This window comes from Balaenoptera musculus, chromosome 4 (assembly GCF_009873245.2).
Source record: "Balaenoptera musculus isolate JJ_BM4_2016_0621 chromosome 4, mBalMus1.pri.v3, whole genome shotgun sequence".
NCBI lineage: Eukaryota > Metazoa > Chordata > Mammalia > Artiodactyla > Balaenopteridae > Balaenoptera > Balaenoptera musculus.
Window position 1 is genome coordinate 11,771,158 of NC_045788.1, and position 20,483 is coordinate 11,791,640.

The 20,483-nt window shown below is 37.4% G+C and overlaps 1 protein-coding gene across 1 annotated transcript in view; it reads left to right on the forward strand.

Annotated features, from left to right (window-relative positions):
* Positions 1 to 20,483, forward strand: part of COL6A6 (collagen type VI alpha 6 chain) — a 174,145-nt gene that overhangs the window by 148,681 nt on the left and 4,981 nt on the right. The window contains exons 35-36 of the mRNA XM_036849516.1: positions 1,813 to 2,484; positions 5,138 to 5,231. Of these exons, the coding sequence (XP_036705411.1) occupies positions 1,813 to 2,484; positions 5,138 to 5,231 (766 nt within the window). The remainder of the gene's footprint in view (positions 1 to 1,812; positions 2,485 to 5,137; positions 5,232 to 20,483) is intronic.

The window sequence follows — 20,483 nt, forward strand, 5'->3', positions numbered from 1 at the left end:
GGGAGGTGACAACTCCAAGAGAGAAGTGGGATTTCTCCTAATAACCCTCTCTTCCTTCTGTCTTCCCCTCTGCTGCCCTCTGATCATTTCCTCCCCCTGCCACCTGAAGAGCTCACCACACCACGGGCAGATACATCCCCCTCGAGCTCTCAGCTGTGCATAGACACATCAGTGATGCATGTGCTGGTCTGATGCATGGTCAGAAGTTGCCAGTGTGTGTCTGGGGATATATTTTGGCTCCATTTCTTGGCTTAAATCCTTGTTTTGTCTCTGAGGCATATAATGGAAGGTATTTTGGCTGTTGTTTCCTGCAATTAAGAAACCCCACAAAATTGAGTAAATGGGCAGGCTACTGTCCCTGATTTTAGAAACTGCCTTGCACACAGGTGACTGTGCTGTCATTTGACTGTTAAACAGCATCATCAAATTTTATTGAATTTTAAGAAGGGAATCATAACTTGTTCAGAGCTTATATCTTTATTGAGTCCATGAGTAAGACTGAAGTTCTGAAGTTTGCTCCATCCCCTTAGGATCTGCACTCTAGTTATTAACCTTTCATATGATAGCTTTTGTTCATGGCCAGGCCCATATCTAAGTACTGGCTGTCCGCACGTGTGTTTTTCCATTTCTCTTTAGTTTTTAAAGAGAAAATTCTCTTTAATTCTCATCCTTAACCATCAACTGTTATTGGAAATCTAGGATTGCAGAATATCAACCCTGAAAGGGCTCTCTGGGTGAATCTAATCCAAGCACCTAGTTGTGCAGAATTAAGGCCCAGTCTTGGCTTGGACAGGGGCACACAGCATGTTTGTTACTGGGGGCAGCTAGACCAGAACCCAGGCACCCTGGCTCTCAGGCCAAGGGGCCTCCCCTCTGCTGTACTATGTGGCCTTGCTTCAAACAGTACCACACTGACTTCATACGCAGACCCTTCTAGAAATGCTGGTGTCTCCTTTGGCAAAATAACTCTATTCTCCCACCCTCAGACTTCAGTAAAATTAGAAGATTAGGTGACCTCTAAGATCCTTTCATTTCCAAGTTATTTTTTATTCCTCTGAATATTCATTGTGGTCAGGTTCAATAAATTAATGCACGCTCTGTTTTTATTACTATACCTTTTTTTAAATGAGATATGCATAATTATTAAAATGACCTCATATTTTATGAAAGTCCTTTAACATGTAGTATTTATATTCGTTTATTTAACAAACATATACTGAGCTTTCAACTAATAGGTACTTTGGACATAAGACATGAGTGGTAGTTTTGTCCTTAATGTCTCTGCATAGATAGACTTAGAGTTATAAACCTTTATTTAAATTGAAATAAAAGATACATTGCTTTTTTCACTCTTACTTTTTAAGCAGGTTACTTTTCATAGTAAAGCAGTGTGTGTGGGATGATAGGGGTCATTGGTTTAATCTGTATATTGTCAATTAGAGAGATCATTAGTTTTTATGTCATGATACAGTATATCATGTACAATCATGAGATGAATTGTCCACTTCAATCTTTATAAACTTAAAGCAGAGCCAAGATGAAACTTCTGTTGAAAGCAACCTAGTTTTAAAAAGTCAGATAATATTAGTGAATGGAACTCAAGACACGGGCTGTGTATAAAAATCTGTATTTTGGGAATCAAAATGAAAACCACGTACTAGGAAATCTTCCTGTTGCTAACCTCAAAGTCATTTAGTTACTACTTTAACATCAAAGATTATGCAGCTTCCAAATGTTGAAATGTTTGAGATGCTATCTCTTCCTTTTCTGTCCGTTTCTGTTTAGTAACCCTAAGTGACTTTTGGTCTGCAGATGTATGCAAGCCGGATGCTTCTTGCGACCAAGCCAGACCACTCGCCGTGCAATCTTACATGGACGCTGCTTTCCTTCTGGATGGCTCCCGGCATGTGGGAAATGCAGAATTTGAAGAGATAAGAGGCTTCCTGGGAGCACTGTTAGATCACTTTGAAATCACCCCAGAGCCTGAGACCTCTGTCACTGGAGACCGGGTGGCCCTATTAAGCCACGCTCCCCCCCACTTCCTACCCAACACTCAGAGGAGTCCCGTTAGAAGTGAATTCAACCTTACCACCTACAAGAGTAAACGTCTCATGAAGAGGCACGTGGAAGAATCAGTTCAGCAGCTCAATGGAGATGCTTTTATTGGTCATGCCTTACAGTGGACTCTGAACAATGTCTTCTTGAGTACACCCAATCTGAGAAGAAATAAAGTCATTTTTGTGATATCTGCTGGGGAAACCAGTCACTTGGATAGGGAAACATTAAAGAAAGAATCCTTGAGAGCCAAGTGTCAAGGTTATGCCTTATTTGTGTTTTCCCTTGGCCCTTCTTGGAACGACCAGGAACTGGAAGATCTAGCCAGCTACCCTTTGGATCACCACTTGGTCCAGCTTGGCCGCATTCATAAGCCTGACCATAGATATGGTGTGAAGTTTGCGAAGGCCTTTATAAGCTCAGTCAGGCGTAAGTCATAAAATCTGTTCTTTCTTACACATTAAGAGTATACTTGGTATTCCCCAAAGAAGGGCTGATGAGTTGACATGGATTCTTGGAAACCTCTGTCTTCAAGACAGAGTTGCTGTCTGCAGGGTCAGCAAGGAAAATATGTAATGATGGATGTGGAGGGAGGAAGCCTCTGATTTCTAAGCATTGAATTTTCTGGCTCATTTTTTTTATGCTTCTGGTTCCTATGGAGAAACAATCATAACAAGCAGTTGCTCGCATATCTGTCTACATGGAGCAGCACAGTCTGGGGGTGTGACGTCACAGCCTGGATGTTAGCTACAAAGTAGAAACCCTTGGCATGTAACATTATCACGCTGCCCTTTGATGGAAAGTTTGACCGGTTAACACCCCAAAAGAGAGAGCCAGAGAAAAATTCAACAATCCTTGGCTTTGCTTTTACAAGTTCCAAAGGCAGAGTTTGAAGTATTAGGAGATACCATTTTACCTGTCAGAATAAAAGATACATCCTTGCAAAACTTTCTTAGCTTTGTTAATGAGTTTTTATGATGCCAGTAATTAGTGTAACTGGTGCCCATGAAAAAGAAAAGTGGGCTGTATTTCTTGGAGTGAGCTTGCCTTGAAAGTATGCAATTCATTCTGAATGCAACAGGATGGATTAAGAGAAGCTATGTCCTGATATGACTCTGGAGGTTGAAGAAAAGCACTGTCAGATTTCTGATCATTTTTGTGGTGAATTTCCTTTTGGAGTACTGATAAAGGAAAGTGAACACACAGGCTAAAGGGCACCCAGTGTAGCTTAAGGAAAATTCTGACTGTGTCTCAAACTTGTCACTGACATTCATGGTGAGACCAGTTAAGGCTGCAAAGACACGGACTAGTCAGGGTCAGGGAGGTCTGAGGAGCCTTGGGAAATGGTTGGCGGGACTAATGTCATGTCCTCTGGTCCTCTGCTACTCTAGGTGTGAGTCTAGGACCAACATCCCAGCATCACCTGGGAACTTGTGAAAAATGCAGAATTGCAGGCCCCACCCCAGACATTTTGTTCCAGAATCTGCATTTTATCAAGATCCCCATGCGATTCATATGTACATTATAGATTGAGAAATACTGGTATAGGAGCAGGTCCTCCCAGAATGAAATTTGTGTGGATGGGTTCTGGAATAGGATCCAGAAAGAGGAGCTGGAAATAAATAAGGGAAAAAATAAATGAAGGCCAGGGGTCACTCTGAAAAAAGAAATCACAAGGCATTTGTAAGGGTAAAACAGAAGAACACCGTGAAAGACTCTCAGCAACTTGTAAAGAAATACTCCTTATGAGGCAGAAAGTTGAAAGGAAGTTAAGATGGAATTTCCTTCCCCAGCTCAGCAAAATTCTCAGTGGTGTTTCATGGTAACTAGTCAAACTATATGATTAGATAAATGACACCCCCTCCATCACCCACGGAAAGAGGAGGAGATGTTTTAAGAAGAATTATTTGGGGTTTAAAGTTTTCTAAGACTTTAACTATCTAGAAATCTCCAATCTTTAAACTATAGCTGTGAAAGTACAAAAAGTTGAAAAGACTTTAACATAATCATATTCAATCCTACATGCTCCATTCAATAGCAGGCCCCCAGACCCACACTCACCCCTCAACATTAACATGTATGTATTAGGTACCTACTCTGAGCCACTCACTGTTGAGGTATGGGGTATCAAGGAGGGACCAAAACAGATGTGGTCCTTACCCTCCTAGGCATCCCAGTCTAGCTCCCTCTCTAAATGACTCTTTTTTATCACACTACTGTGACAGAATTGGCTATCAGACACAGTTCACATCAGAATCGACATATTTTCTATGCAAAACTACTGACTGACAACCTTAGAGTTAAGACAGATAATTAAAAATCAGATATACATAAAGGAAACATCACGGTCTTGGCCACTCAGTCTAGAAACACACAGCCCAATCTACAATAGCAGCTCAGAAGGTAGTGCTGGATCACAGCCCAGGACCAACTTGCTACTTATGACGACCTGGGACCACCAGGAAAAGATTTAATCGTGTTTAACACACAGTTAAATTAAATGCTTCAAGGAAATAATAATGCATTTTTTAAAGTTTCTCATCAAAAAATGGTTTTTTAATGTTTAAATGGTGTGGGAAGAGGCATGCTATCATATTATGAAAAATTAATATACTTCAGATGAAATGAATTATAATGAATTAAACCCAAGATGGCACTGTGGTTACTGTTGTTGTTAATGATATGGAGACCATAAAGGAAATATCCTTTACCCTTTGCATTTTAATATTCCAAAGGAGCAAGTAAAAAATAACTATTCTGATTAGTTCATGTCAGAGGCTAGACTGTTAGGATGGGCTTGTGATTTCTCCTCTAACGTTTGATGGACTTTAGCAGCTAAGGGCATCTTATGGAAAAGTAAGTTGACTTTTCCACCTATAAATTTGACAGTCATGCATTTTCTAAACCCTATTTTAGAGACTACCCTGAGAAATCTGCTTTCATCTCATATGGCCACCTTAGTTGGTGTCTTCCTTTGATGGATGTTGAAAACAGTGAAGGGACAATTTGCATGCAGAGCAGATTGCTGTAATGTTAATTGCTGTGAATAAGAGTCCCCTCACATATTTTTTTTTCTTCCTAGGTGCAATCAACAAATATCCACCAATAAACATCAAAGCAAAGTGCTACAGACTCAGCTCTGCAGATCCGCAGCAGCCCCTGCGCCAGTTGCAAAGGTATTACCTGCTTGGTATTACTTGATAAATGAATGTGCCCCCTTCCTCCTCCTCCTTTTCTCCCTCTTCTCTATCCTATTTGGACAAAATCTACCACTACATGATAATAAAATATAATTTGAGGGAACGAGAGATAATAAAAAATGACCAGGTTGATCTGAAAACAATCAAATAAGAGTTTTTTAAAATAGAAAATCTAAGTGTTGAACTAAAACAACCAATGGGACACCCCAGTGGCAATGAGCGGACCTGATAACCAGATCTTGGTTTCTAAGTATCATTCCCCACTAAAAGGAACCAGGTTTCTTGGAGAAATAATTAATCCTAGGCTGTAACAAGGAAAGTACAATGTGAGCCTGGAACATCTGTTATGCCAGAAAGCAAGAAAGTAGCAAAAACTGTCATGTCAAAAGGACAAAGGAGTTGTCTTGAAAGGGTTCCCACTGGCCCAATTTTGAACAATTTGAACATCAGAAAGACTAATGATGGTAATGGATTACAACACTGAATTTTAAAAATCCACAAATCTATCTAGAGACCCAAAAAGAGAGGAAGGGAGGAAAAGTTATTTTTTATAGACGTATACTAGCTAATAAATACAGAAAAAGTGGTAGAATTAGAAAATTACCAATTTGTAATCCCTATTGTAATAACTGAGTCAGGCAAGGATCAAGGAATGCTAAAACCAGTGGGTGACAAGTTGGGGGGCAGGCTATTTACAGTCCCACAGAACCCCTCACATATTTATTAATGACAGAGGGGAAATGTGCCTTTACATGGCGAGGTCTGGCCGTAGCCACTGTAAACAGGATCTGACACTATGTGTCTCCTGAGGGGAGGCAGGGGGAGATACAGTATCACCCATGTGGGATTCTGGCTGGAGATGTTTGACCCAAGTCTAATAATGAGGAAACCATTGGACAATCCAGAATATGGGATGTTCTTCAGAACAGCCGGCCTATATTCTTCCTAGGTTTCAATGTCATGAACAGCAGAGGGATGTGAGGTAGTGTCCTAGAATTGGAGAAACTACAGAGACATAACAGCCAAATGTAGTGGTGTGAACCTTGATTGGATCCTAGATTAGGAAAAGAAGCTTATATTAATGACATTTGGGGGATAATTGGGGAAATTTGAGTATGAGCAATATGTTGGGTAATATTATTGATTCATGTGAATTTCCTTATGTGTGGTAATAGTATCATGTTTGTGTGAGAGAATGTCTTTTTTCGTGAGAGCGGTATGCTGAAGTATTTAAGAGTAACATGGACCCACCACCAGAGCCTCCCATCAAGCCTCTTAGATAGCCTCAACCACCAAAGGACAGACAGCAGAAGCAAGAAAAACTACAATCCTGCAGCCTGTGGACCAAAACCCACAGTTACAGAAAGATAGACAAGATGAAAAGGCAGAGGGCTATATATCAGATGAAGGAACAAGAAAAAACCCAAGAAAAACAACTAAATGAAGTGGAGATAGGCAACCTTCCAGAAAAAGAATTCCGAATAATGATAGTGAAGATGATCCAGGACCTCGGAATAAGAATGGAGGCAAAGATTGAGAAGATGCAAGAAATGATTAACAAAAACCTAGAAGAATTAAAGAACAAACAAACAGAGATGACCAATACAATAACTGAAATGAAAACTACACTAGAAGGAATCAATAGCAGAATAACTGAGGCAGAAGAACGGATAAGTGACCTGGAAGACAGAATGGTGGAATTCACTGCTGCAGAACAGACTAAAGAAAAAAGAATGAAAAGAAATGAAGACAGCCTAAGAGACCTCTGGGACAACATTAAATGCAACAACATTCACATTATAGGGATCCCAGAAGGAGAAGAGAGAGAGAAAAAGCCAGAGAAAATATTTGAAGAGATTATAGTCGAAAACTTCCCTAACATGGGAAAGGAAATAGCCACCCAAGTCCAGGAAGAGCAGAGAGTCCCATACAGGATAAACCCAAAGAGAAACACACCGAGACACATAGTAATCAAAATGGCAAAAATTAAAGACAAAGAAAAATTATTGAAAGCAGCAAGGGAAAAACAACAAATAACATACAAGGGAACTCCCATAAGTTTAACAGCTGATTTCTCAGCAGAAACTCTACAAGCCAGAAGGGAGTGGCATGATATACTTAAAGTGATGAAAGGGAAGAACCTACAACCAAGATTACTCTACCCGGCAAGGATCTCATTTAGATTTGATGGAGAAATCAAAAGCTTTACAAACAAGCAAAAGCTAAGAGAGTTCAGCACCACCAAACCAGCTCTACAACAAATGCTAAAGGAACTTCTCTAAGTGGGAAACACAAGAGAAGAAAAGGACCTACAAAAACAAATCCAAAACAATTAAGAAAATGGTCATAGGAACATACATATCGATAATTACCTTAAACGTGAATGGATTAAATGCTCCAACTGAAAGACACAGGCTTGCTGAATGGATACAAAAACAAGACCCATATATATGCTGTCTACAAGAGACCCACTTTAGACCTAGGGACACATACAGATTGAAAGTGAGGGGATGGAAAAAGATATTCCATGCAAATGGAAATCAAAAGAAAGCTGGAGTAGCTATACTCATATCAGATAAAATAGACTTTAAAGTAAAGAATGTTACAAGAGACAAAGAAGGACACTACATAATGATCAAGGGATCAATCCAAGAAGAAGATATAACAATTATAAATATATATGCACCCAACATAGGAGCACTTCAATATATAAGGTAACTGCTAACAGCCATAAAAGAGGAAATTGACAGTAACACAATAATAGTGGGGGACTTTAACACCTCACTTACACCAATGGACAGATCATCCAAAACGAAAATAAATAGGAAACAGAAGCTTTAAATGACACAATAGACCAGATAGATTTAATTGATATTTATAGGACATTCCATCCAAAAACAGCAGATTACACGTTCTTCTCAAGTGCGCATGGAACATTCTCCAGGATAGATCACATCTTGGGTCACAAATCAAGCCTCAGTAAATTTAAGAAAATTGAAATCATATCAAGCATCTTTTCTGACCACAATGCTATGAGATTAGAAATGAATTACAGGGAAAAAAACGTAAAAAAGGCAAACACATGGAGGCTAAACAATACGTTACTAAATAACCAAGAGATCACTGAAGAAATCAAAGAGGAAATCAAAAAATACCTAGAGACAAATGACAATGAAAACACGATGACCCAAAACCTATGGGATGCAGCAAAAGCAGTTCTAAGAGGGAAGTTTATAGCTATACAAGCCTACCTCAAGAAACAAGAAAAATCTCAAGTAAACAATCTAACCTTACACCTAAAGAAACTAGAGAAAGAAGGACAAACAAAACCCAAAGTTAGCAGAAGGAAAGAAATCATAAAGATCAGAGCAGAAATAAATGAAATAGAAACAAAGAAAACAATAGCAAAGATCAATAAAACTAAAAGCTGGTTCTTTGAGAAGATAAACAAAATTGATAAGCCATTAGCCAGACTCATCAAGAAAAAGAGGGAGAGGACTCAAATCAATAAAATCAGAAATGAAAAAGGAGAAGTTACAACACACACTGCAGAAATACAAAGCATCCTAAGAGACTACTACAAGCAACTTTATGCCAATAAAATGGACAACCTGGAAGAAATGGACAAATTCTTAGAAAGGTATAACCTTCCAAGACTGAACCAGGAAGAAACAGAAAATATGAACAGACCAATCACAAGCAATGAAATTGAAACTGTGATTAAAAATCTTCCAACAAACAAAAGTCCAGGACCAGATGGCTTCACAGGTGAATTCTATCAAACATTTAGAGAAGAGCTAACACCTATCTTTCTCAAACTCTTCCAAAAAATTGCAGAGGAAGGAACACTCCCAAACTCATTCTATGAGGCCACCATCACCCTGATACCAAAACCAGACAAAGACACTACAAAGAAAGAAAATTACAGACCATTATCACTGATGAATATAGATGCAAAAATCCTCAACAAAATACTAGCAAACAGAATCCAACAACACATTAAAAGGATCATACACCACGATCAAGTGGGATTTATCCCAGGGATGCAAGGATTCTTCAATATACGCAAATCAATCAATGTGATACACCATATTAACAAATTGAAGAAGAAAAACCATATGATCATCTCAATAGATGCAGAAAAAGCTTTTGACAAAATTCAACACCCATTTATGATAAAAACTCTCCAGAAAGTGGGCATAGAGGGAACCTACCTCAACATAATAAAGGCCATATATGACAAACCCACAGCAAACATCATTCTCAATGGTGAAAAACTGAAAGCATTTCCTCTAAGATCAGGAACGAGACAAGGATGTCCACTCTCACCACTATTATTCAACATAGTTCTGGAAGTCTTAGCCACGGCAATCAGAGAAGAAAAAGAAATAAAAGGAATACAAATTGGAAAAGAAGAAATAAAACTGTCACTGTTTGCAGATGACATGATATTATACATAGAGAATCCTAAAACTGCCACCAGAAAACTGCTAGAGTTAATTAATGAATATGGTAAAGTTGCAGGATACAAAATTAATGCACAGAAATCTCTTGCATTCCTATACACTAATGATGAAAAATCTCAAAGAGAAATTATGGAAACACTCCCATTTACCATTGCAACAAAAAGAATAAAATACCTAGGAATAAACCTACCTAGGGAGACAAAAGACCTGTATGCAGAAAACTATAAGACACTGATGAAAGAAATTAAAGATGATACCAACAGACGGAGAGATATACCATGTTCTTGGATTGGAAGAATCAACATTGTGAAAATTACTATACTACCCAAAGCAATCTACAGATTCAATGCAATCCCTATCCAATTACCATTGGCATTTTTTACGGAGCTAGAACAAATCATCTTAAAATTTGTATGGAGACACAAAAGACCCCGAATAGCCAAAGCAGTCTTGAGGGAAAAAAACGGAGCTGGAGGAATCAGACTCCCTGACTTCAGACTATACTACAAAGCTACAGTAATCAAGACAATATGGTACTGGCACAAAAACACAAACATAGATCAATGGAACAAGATAGAAAGCCCAGAGATAAACCCACGCACCTATGGTCAACTAATCTATGACAAAGGATGCAAGGATATACAATGGAGAAAAGACAGTCTCTTCAATAAGTGGTGCTGGGAAAACTGGACAGCTACATGTAAAAGAATGAAATTAGAATACTCCCTAACACCATACACAAAAATAAACTCAAAATGGATTCGAGACCTAAATGTAAAACCGGACACTATAAAACTCTTAGAGGAAAACATAAGAAGAACACTCTTTGACATAAATCACAGCAAGATCTTTTTTGATCCACCTCCTAGAGTAATGGAAATAAAAACAAAAATAAACAAATGGGACCTAATGAAACTTCAAAGCTTTTGCACAGCAAAGGAAACCATAAACAAGACGAAAAGACAACCCTCAGAATGGGAGAAAACATTTGCAAATGAATCAACGGACAAAGGATTAATCTCCAAAATATATAAACAGCTCATTCAGCTCAATATTAAAGAAACAAACACCCCAATCCAAAAATGGGCAGAAGACCTAAATAGACATTTCTCCAAAGAAGACATACAGACGGCCACGAAGCACATGAAAAGATGCTCAACATCACTAATTATTAGAGAAATGCAAATCACAACTACAATGAGGTATCACCTCACACCAGTTAGAATGGGCATCATCAGAAAATCTACAAACAACAAATACTGGAGAGGGTGTGGAGAAAAGGGAACCCTCTTGCACTGTTGGTGGGAATGTAAATTGATACAGCCACTATGGAGAACAATATGGAGGTTCCTTAAAAAACTAAAAATAGAATTACCATATGACCCAGCAATCCCACTACTGGGCATATACCCAGAGAAAACCGTAATTCAAAAAGACACATGCACCCCAATGTTCATTGCAGCACTATTTACAATAGTCAGGTCATGGAAGCAACCTAAATGCCCATCAATAGACGAATGGATAAAGAAGTAGTGGTACATATATACAATGGAATATTACTCAGCCATAAAAAGGAACGAAATTGAGTCATTTGTTGAGACGTGGATGGATCTAGAGACTGTCATACAGAGTGAAGTAAGTCAGAAAGAGAAAAACAAATATCGTATATTAACGCATGTATGTGGAACCTAGAAAAATGGTACAGATGAGCCGGTTTGCAGGGCAGAAGTTGAGACACAGATGTAGAGAATGGACATATGGACACCAAGGGGGGAAAACTGCGGTGGGGTGGGGATGGTATTGTGCTGAATTGGGCGATTGGGATTGACATGTATACACTGATGTGTATAAAATTGATGCCTAATAAGAACCTGCAGGATAAAAAATACAAACAAACAAAACAAAACAAAAAAAACAAAACAACAAAAAAAAATTAGAGTGGAATGTGCCTGAATAAACCCACAAAAAAAAAAAAAGAGTAATATGCATGGTGGCTGCAACCTACTTTCAGATGGTTTCCTAAAAGGAAGTAAATTGTGTGTGTATGCATATATATGTGTGTATATAGATATATATATGTATATATGTGTACACTCACACAGAGTAGTGAGATGGTAACAGGTGGAGAACCATCTAGATCAGGGGTCCCTCACCCCTGGGCCAAGGACCAGTACCTGTTAGGAACAGGGCTGCACAGCAGGAGGTGAGCAGCGGGAGAGCCAGCAAAGCTTCATCTGCTGCTCCCCATCGCTCACGTTACCGCCTGAACCATTGCCCCACACCCCCCGTCCATGGAAAAATTGTCTTCCACGAAACCAGTCCCTGGTGAAAAGTTGGGGACCACTGATCTAGATGAAAGATATACCAGTATTTATTCATGGTTCTCTGATCTTTATAATATTCTGTGAATTTGACAATTTTCAAAGTAAAAAGATAACTTGTAAAACTCAGTGGATGGATTAAACAGATCAACAGACACATCTGAAGAGAAACATAATGAACTGGAAAAATAAAGCTGAAGAAATTACTCAGAATGCAAAGAAGATAAATAAATATAAGAAGTTTAGAGACAGAACAGATTGGAAAGATCTAACCTATAGCTAAGTGGAATTCTAGAAAGATGAAATAGAAATAACAAATGAGAGACAGTATTCAAAGACATAAAGGTAAGATCATTTTCAAGAACTTATGAGAGACATGAATTAAAAGATGAAGAAAAGACAAGGTATAACAGTCAGGATAAATAGAAAGAAACAGCAGTTGGAATGGTGTAGGGGAATGCAGAACACCAGGATGAAGAAAACTTAAAAGCAGCCAGAAATAAAGAGTAGGACATCTGTAGAGAAACTATAATTAGGCTGGCAGCTGAATAATCAGTAGCAGTAGTAGAAGCCACAAAACTATTGAGAACATTTTAAATAGTGGGAATAAAATTTTGCCAACTTAGCAAAACTGTCTTTCAAAAATAATGGGGGTTTCCCTGGTGGTGCAGTGGTTAAGAATCTGCCTACCAATGCAGGGGACACAGGTTCGAGCCCTGGTCCAGGAAGATCCCACATGCCATGGAGCAACTAAGCCCACACGCTGCTACTGAGCCCATGCACCACAACTACTGAAGCCCTCGCACCTAGAGCCCATGCTCCACAATAAGAGAAGCCACCGCAATGAGAAGCCTGCACACCACAACGAAGAGTAGCCCCAGCTCACCACAACTAAAGAAAGCCTGTGTGCAGCAACAAAGACCCAATGCAGCCAAAAATAAATAAATAAATTTATAAAAAATAAAAATGGTGAAACAAAGGCAATTTAGAAAGACAAAAACAATAGTTCATCACAAAAAGACCTTTGCTAAAGGAACTTCTAAAGTATGTACTTCAGGGACTTCCCTGGTGGTCCAGTGGTTAAGAATTGCCTTCCAATGCAGAGGACATGGGTTAGATCCCTGGTAGGGGAACTAAGATCCCATGCCCCAGGACAACTAAGCCCACACACCACAACTACTGAGCCCACACGCTCTGGAGCCTGTGCACCACAACTAGAGAGAAGCCCATGCACCACAGCGAAGGTCCCTCATGCTGCAACTAAGACCCAAGGCAGCCTAATTAATTAATTAATTAATTAATTTTTAAAAAGACTCTGTGCTCCTAATGCAGGGGGCCCAGGATAAAAAAAAAAAAAAAGTATGTGCATTAAGGAAAATAAAGACCATAGAAGGAACGCTGTGATGCAAGAATAGTAGATGATTAAAAAATTGTCAATATTTAGGTAAATCTAAATAAGTGTTGTACTTTTAAATAATAGTAACATCAAATTTGTGGGGTTACCAAAAAGCTGTACTTGTTAACAAAGCTATGAAAATAAAACATTTGGCCATTGGTGGCTTTAACAGAAAAAACAAGTTGTACTAAGACTATAAATATAAGTATTAATAAATATTAATTATTTAAACATGAGAAAAGACATTGAACAATAAAATTATCTTTTGTTATTAAAAAACGAAGCCTTGAGCTTTAAAGGGAAAAAAAAACAGCACTGAAAAAAGGGGCAATAATATGTCATGGGGAAGTGAATGGAATTAAAGTGTTCTAGGAATTTGTGTTGTTTGGGCTGGTGGTTAGGCTATTGAAGACTCTTTTAAAAATACATTAAGAACATACATATCGATAACTACCTTAAATGTAAATGGATTAAATGATTTAACCAAAAGACATAGACTGGCTGAATGGATACAAAAACAAGACCTGTATACATGCTGTCTGCAAGAGACACACTTCAGACCTAGGGACACATACAGACTGAAAGTGAGGGGATGGAAAAGATATGCATGAAAATGGAAATCAAAAGAAAGCTGGACTGGCAATTCTCATATGAGAAAAAATAGACTTTAAAATAAAGACTATTACAAGAGACAAAGAAGGACACTACATAATGATCAAGGGATCAATCCAAGAAGAAGATATAACAATTGTAAATATTTATGCACCCAACATAAGAGCACCTCAACACATAAGGCAAATGCGAACAGCCATAAAAGGGGAAATCGACAGTAACACAATCATACTAGGGGACTTTAACACCCCACTTTCACCAATGGACAGATCATCCAAAATGAAAATAAATAAGGAAACACAAGCTTTAAATGATACATTAAACAAGATGGACTTAATTGACATTTATAAGACATTCCACCAAAAACAACAGAATACACTTTCCTCTCAAGTGCTCATGGAACATTCCCCAGGATAGATCATATCTTGGGTCACAAATCAAGCCTTGGTAAATTTAAGAAAATTGAAATCCTTTCAAGTATCTTTTCTGACCACAATGCTATGAGACTAGATATCAGTTACAGGAAAAAATCTGTAAAAAATACAAACACATGGAGGCTAAACAGTACACTACTTAATAATCAAGAGATCACTGAAGAAATCAAAGAGGAAATCAAAAAATACCTAGAAACAAATGACAATGAAAACACGGCAACCCAAAACCTATGGGATGCAGCAAAAGCAGTTCTAAGAGGGAAGTTTATAGCAATACAAGACTACCTCAAGAGACAAGAAAAATCTCAAATAAAGAACATAACCTTACACCTAAAGCAATTAGAGAAAGAAGGACAAAAACAAACCCCAAAGTTAGCAGAAGGAAAGAAACCATAAACATCAGATCAGAAATAAATAAAAAAGAAATGAAGAAACCTATAGCAAAGATCAATAAAACTAAAAGCTGGTTCTTTGAGAAGATAAACAAAATTGATAAACCATTAGCCAGACTCATCAAAAAAAGAAAAAAAAGGAGAAGACTCAAACCAATAGAATTATAAATGAAAAGGGAGAAGTAACAACTGACATTGCAGAAATACAAAGGATCATGAGAGATTACTACAAGCAACTATTTGCCAATAAAATGGACAATTTGGAAGAAATGGACAAATTCTTAGAAAAGCACAACCTTCCGGAACTGAACCAGGAAGAAATAGAAAATATCAACAGACCAATCACAAGCACTGAAATTAAAATTGTGATTAAAAATCTTCCAACAAACAAAACCCAGGATCAGATGGCTTCACAGGCGAATTCTATCAAACATTTAGAGAAGAGCTAACACCTATCCTTATCAAATTCTTCCAAAATATAGCAGAGGGGGGAATTCTCCCAAACTCATTCTAGGATGTCACCATCACCCTGATACCAAAACCAGACCAAGAAGCCACAAAGAAAGAAAACTACAGGCCGATATCACTGATGAACATAGATGCAAAAATCCTCAACAAAATACTAGCAAACAGAATCCAACAGCGTATTAAAAGGGTCATACACCATGATCCAGTGGGGTTTATCCCAGGAATGAAAGAATTCTTCAATATATGCAAATCAATCAATGTGATACACCATATTAACAAATTGAAGGTGCAAAACCATATGATCATCTCAATAGATGCAGAAAAAGCTTTTGACAAAATTCAACACCCATCTATGATAAAAACTCTCCAGAAAGCAGGTATAGAGGGAACCTACCTCAACATAATAAAGGCCATATATGACAAACACACAGCAAACATCATTCTCAATGGTGAAAAACTGAAAGCATTTCCTCTAAGATCAGGAACGAGACAAGGATGTCCACTCTCACCACTATTATTCAACATAGTTCTGGAAGTCTTAGCCACGGCAATCAGAGAAGAAAAAGAAATAAAAGGAATACAAATTGGAAAAGAAGAAATAAAATTGTCACTGTTTGCAGATGACATGATATTATACATAGAGAATCCTAAAGATGCCACCAGAAAACTACTAGAGCTAATCAATGAATTTGGTAAAACAGCAGGATACAAAATTAACGCACAGAAATCTCTTGCATTCCTATACAGTAATGATGAAAAATCTGAAAGAGAAATTAAGGAAACACTCCCATTTACTATTGCAATAAAAAGAATAAAATACCTAGGAATAAACCTACCTAGGGAGACAAAAGACCTGTATGCAGGAAAATATAAGACACTGATGAAAGAAATTAAAGATGATACAACAGATGGAGAGATATACCATGTTCTTTGATTGGAAGAATCAACATTGTGAAAATGACTATACTACCCCGAGCAACCTACAGATTCAATGCAATCCCTATCAAACTACCACTGGCATTTTCCACAGAACCAGAACAAAAAATTTCACAATTTGTATGGAAACACAAAAGACCCCAAATAGAAAAAGCAATCTTGAGAAAGAAAACCGGAGCTGGAAGAATCAGCCTCCCAGACTTCAGACTATACTACAGAGCTAAAGTAATCAAGATAGCATGGTATTGGCACAAAAACATAAATATAGATCAATGGAACAGGATAAAAAGCACAGAGGTAAACCCACGCACATATGGTCACCTTATCTTTGATAAAGGAGGCAAGAATATACAATGGAGAAAAGACAGCCTCTTCAATAAGTGGTTCTGGGAAAACTGGACAGCTACATGTAAAAGAATGAAATTAGAACACTCCCTAACACCATAACAAAAATAAATTCAAAATGGATTAAAGACCTAAATGTAAAGCCAGACACTCTAAAACTCTTAGAGAAAAACATAGGTAGAACACGCTATGACATAAATCACAGCAATATCCTTTTTGACCCACCTCCTAAAGAAACTGAAATAAAAACAAAAATAAACAGATGGGACCTAATGAAACTTAAAAGCTTTTGCACAGCAAAGAAAAACATAAACAAGGTGAAAAGACAACCCTCAGAATGGGAGAAAACATTTGCAAATGAAGCAACTGACAAAGGACTAATCTCCAAAATTTACAAGCAGCTCATGCAGCTCAATATCAGAAAAACAAAAAACCCAATCCAAAAATGGACAGAAGACCTAAATAGACATTTCTCCAAAGAAGATATACAGATTGCCAGCAAACACATGAAAGGATGCTCAACATCACTAATCTTTAGAGAAATGCAAATCAAAACTACAATGAGGTGTCATCTCACACCAAACAGAATGGCCATCATCAAAAATCTACAAACAATAAATGCTGGAGAGGGTGTGGAGAAAAGGGAACCCTCTTGCACTGTTGGTGGGAATGTAAATTGATACAGCCACTATGGAGAACAGTATGGAGGTTCCTCAAAAAACTAAAAATAGAACTACCATATGAACTAGCAATCCCACTAATGGGCATATACCCTGAGAAAACCATAATTCAAAAAGAGTCATGTACCACAATGTTCATTGCAGCTCTATTTACAATAGCCAGGACATGGAAGCAACCTAAGTGTCTATCGACAGATGAATGGATAAAGAACATGTGGCACATATATACAATGGAATATTGCTCAGCCATAAAAAGAAACGAAATTAAGTTATTTGTAGTGAGGTGGATGGACCTAGAGTCTGTCATACAGAGTGAAGTAAGTCAGAAAGAGAAAAACAAATACCGTACACTAATACATATATATGGAATCTAAAAAAAAAAAAAAAAACGGTTCTGAAGAACCTAGGGGCAGGACAGGATTAAAGACGCAGACATAGAGAATGGACTTGAGGACACGGGGAGAGGGAAGGGTAAGATGGGACGAAGTGACAGAGTGTCATGGACATATATATACTACCAAATGTGAAATAGATAGCTAGTGGGAAGCAGCCGCATAGCACAGGGAGATCAGCTCGGTGCTTTGTGATCACCCAGAGGGGTGGGTTAGGGAAGGTGGGAGGGAGACGCAAGAGGGAAGAGATATGGGGACATATGTATATGTATAACTGATTCACTTTGTTATAAAGCAGAAACTAACACACCATTGTAAAGCAATTATACTCTAATAAAGATGTTTAAAAAAAAATACATTAAAATTTTGGGGGGTACACATGAAAAAAAATAAAAAGTAGCTAACTACACAAAATGTAGTGAGGGAAAATGGAATAAAAACAAACAACATAATATTTTTTAAATAAAAAAGCAAGAAAGGAAAAAAAGGACAAGTAGTAGGCACAAAGTAAGACAGCAGAATCCAATCCACTTCTATATATCAGTATTATAACAAAAATGTACGACCAAACATGCCAGTTCCAGTTAGAGAGTGACGGATTTAAGAAAACAAAATAAAATCCAGGTATAACTGTTTTCAAGAGACACAGCTACAAAAGGAGGACATGGAAAAGTTGAAAGTAAAATCATGGGAAAAAGTATAACAGGCAAATATTTTAAAAAGAAAACTGGAAAAGCTATATTAATATCAGATAAAATATACTTAAAAACATTTTATTTTATTGAAGTATAGTTGATTTACAATGTTGTATTAGTTTCTAAGTGAAGTGAGTCCTATAAAATATGCTCTTAAACAAAACCATTTTGTAGAGATAAAGAGGGTCAGTACATGATGATAAGTGTTTAATTCACGAAGAAGACACAACAATTCTAAATTTATAAGAGGGTTGTAAAATAATTTTGAAATATACAATATGGAAATTGAAAAGGGAGAAATTGGCATTAAAATATCATCAGAGTTGGAGATTTCGCTACATCAGTTTGAATACTGTTAGGTCAAGCAGACAAAAATTAAAGATATAAAGATTTAATCATAAGTAACAAGCTTGATTTAATAGACTCGTATAGAATCCTGCACAGAAGAATGAGACATTCTGAACACACGGAACATTAACAACTGTTGCATCAGCGTGGAGGGTGTACAGGTGTTCATTGTGTAGTTTTTAACTTATAAAGCAAGTGTCAACAAATCTCTAAGAACTGGTTTCATACAGTCCAAATTGATCACAGTGCAATTAAGTTAGAAATTAATAAACAATATTTTTAAGCCCATATGTTTTTTAATCAAAATCACATTTCTAAATAACTAATAAGACAAAAATCATGGTGAAAACTTAAAACTACTTAGAACTGTATAATAATCAAAATATTATGTGCCAAAACTTGTGGGATGCTTCAGAATTCATATTTTAGGAAAGTTTATAGTTTTATTTCTTATGTTAGGGAAATTTTTTTAATTGGCATACAATGTTATATTAGTTTCAAGTGTACAACATAGTGAGTCAACATTTATATACATTATTAGATGATCACCATAAGTCTAGTTACCATCTGTCCCCATTTAAAATTGTTACACTGTTACTGACTATATTCCCTATTCTGTATATTTCATCCCCGTGACTTATTTATTTTATAACTGGAAGTGTGTGCCTCTTAATCCCCTTCACCTGTTTCGCCCATCCTCCCTCCCCTTCCTCTCTAGCAACCACCAGTTTGTTCTCGGTATCAAGGAACCTGTTTCTGCGGGTTTTGTTTGTTTTTTTTGATTCCACATATAAGTGAAATCATATGGTGTTTGTCTGACATATTTCACTTAGCATAATACCCTCTAGGTCCATCCATATTATAAATGGCATTATTTCATTCTTTTTTGTGGCTGAGTAGTATTCCATTGTGTCTATATACACCACGTCTTCTTTATCCATTCATCTGTCGATGGATACATAGTTTGCTTCCATATCTTGGTTATTATGAATTTTTCTGCAAGGAACATAGGGGTGCGTGTATCTTTTCAAATTAGTGTTTTTATTTTCTTCAGGCAAACACCCAGAAGTGGAATTGCTGGATCATATGGCAGTTCTATTTTTAATTTTTTGAGGAACCTCCATAGTGTTTTCCATAGTACGTTAGGGAAATTTTTTTAAACTCTAAAAGCTAATGAGCTAAACATTGCTCTTAAGGTGTAATAGAAAAAAATATATACTAGGGCTTCCCTGGTGGCGCAGTGGTTGAGAATCTGTCTGCCAATGCAGGGGACACGGGTTCGAGCCCTGGTCTGGGAGGATCCCATGTGCCGCAGAGCAGCTGAGCCCGTGAGCCACAGTTGCTGAGCCTGCGTGTCTGGAGCCTGTGCTCTGCGACAGAAGAGGCCGCGACAGTGAGAGGCCCGTGCACCGTGATGAAGAGTGGCCCCCGCTTGCCACAACTAGAGAAAGCCCTCGCACAGAAACGAAGACCCAACACAGCCATAAATAAAATTAAATTAAATTAAATTTTTTAAAAAAGGTGAATGCTAACTTTATAAAAAATATATATATATACTAAAATTTTTAAAATACTTCAATAAAAAATACAGTTAAAAAAACAGAAATTAACACAACATTGTAAATTAACTATACTTCAATTTTTTTAAAAGATGTAAAAGCTGCTTTTTAATTTAAAAAATATATATATTTTAAAGCGATGTTATAGAAAAAAATAGAATATACCCAAAGAATGGAATAAGAG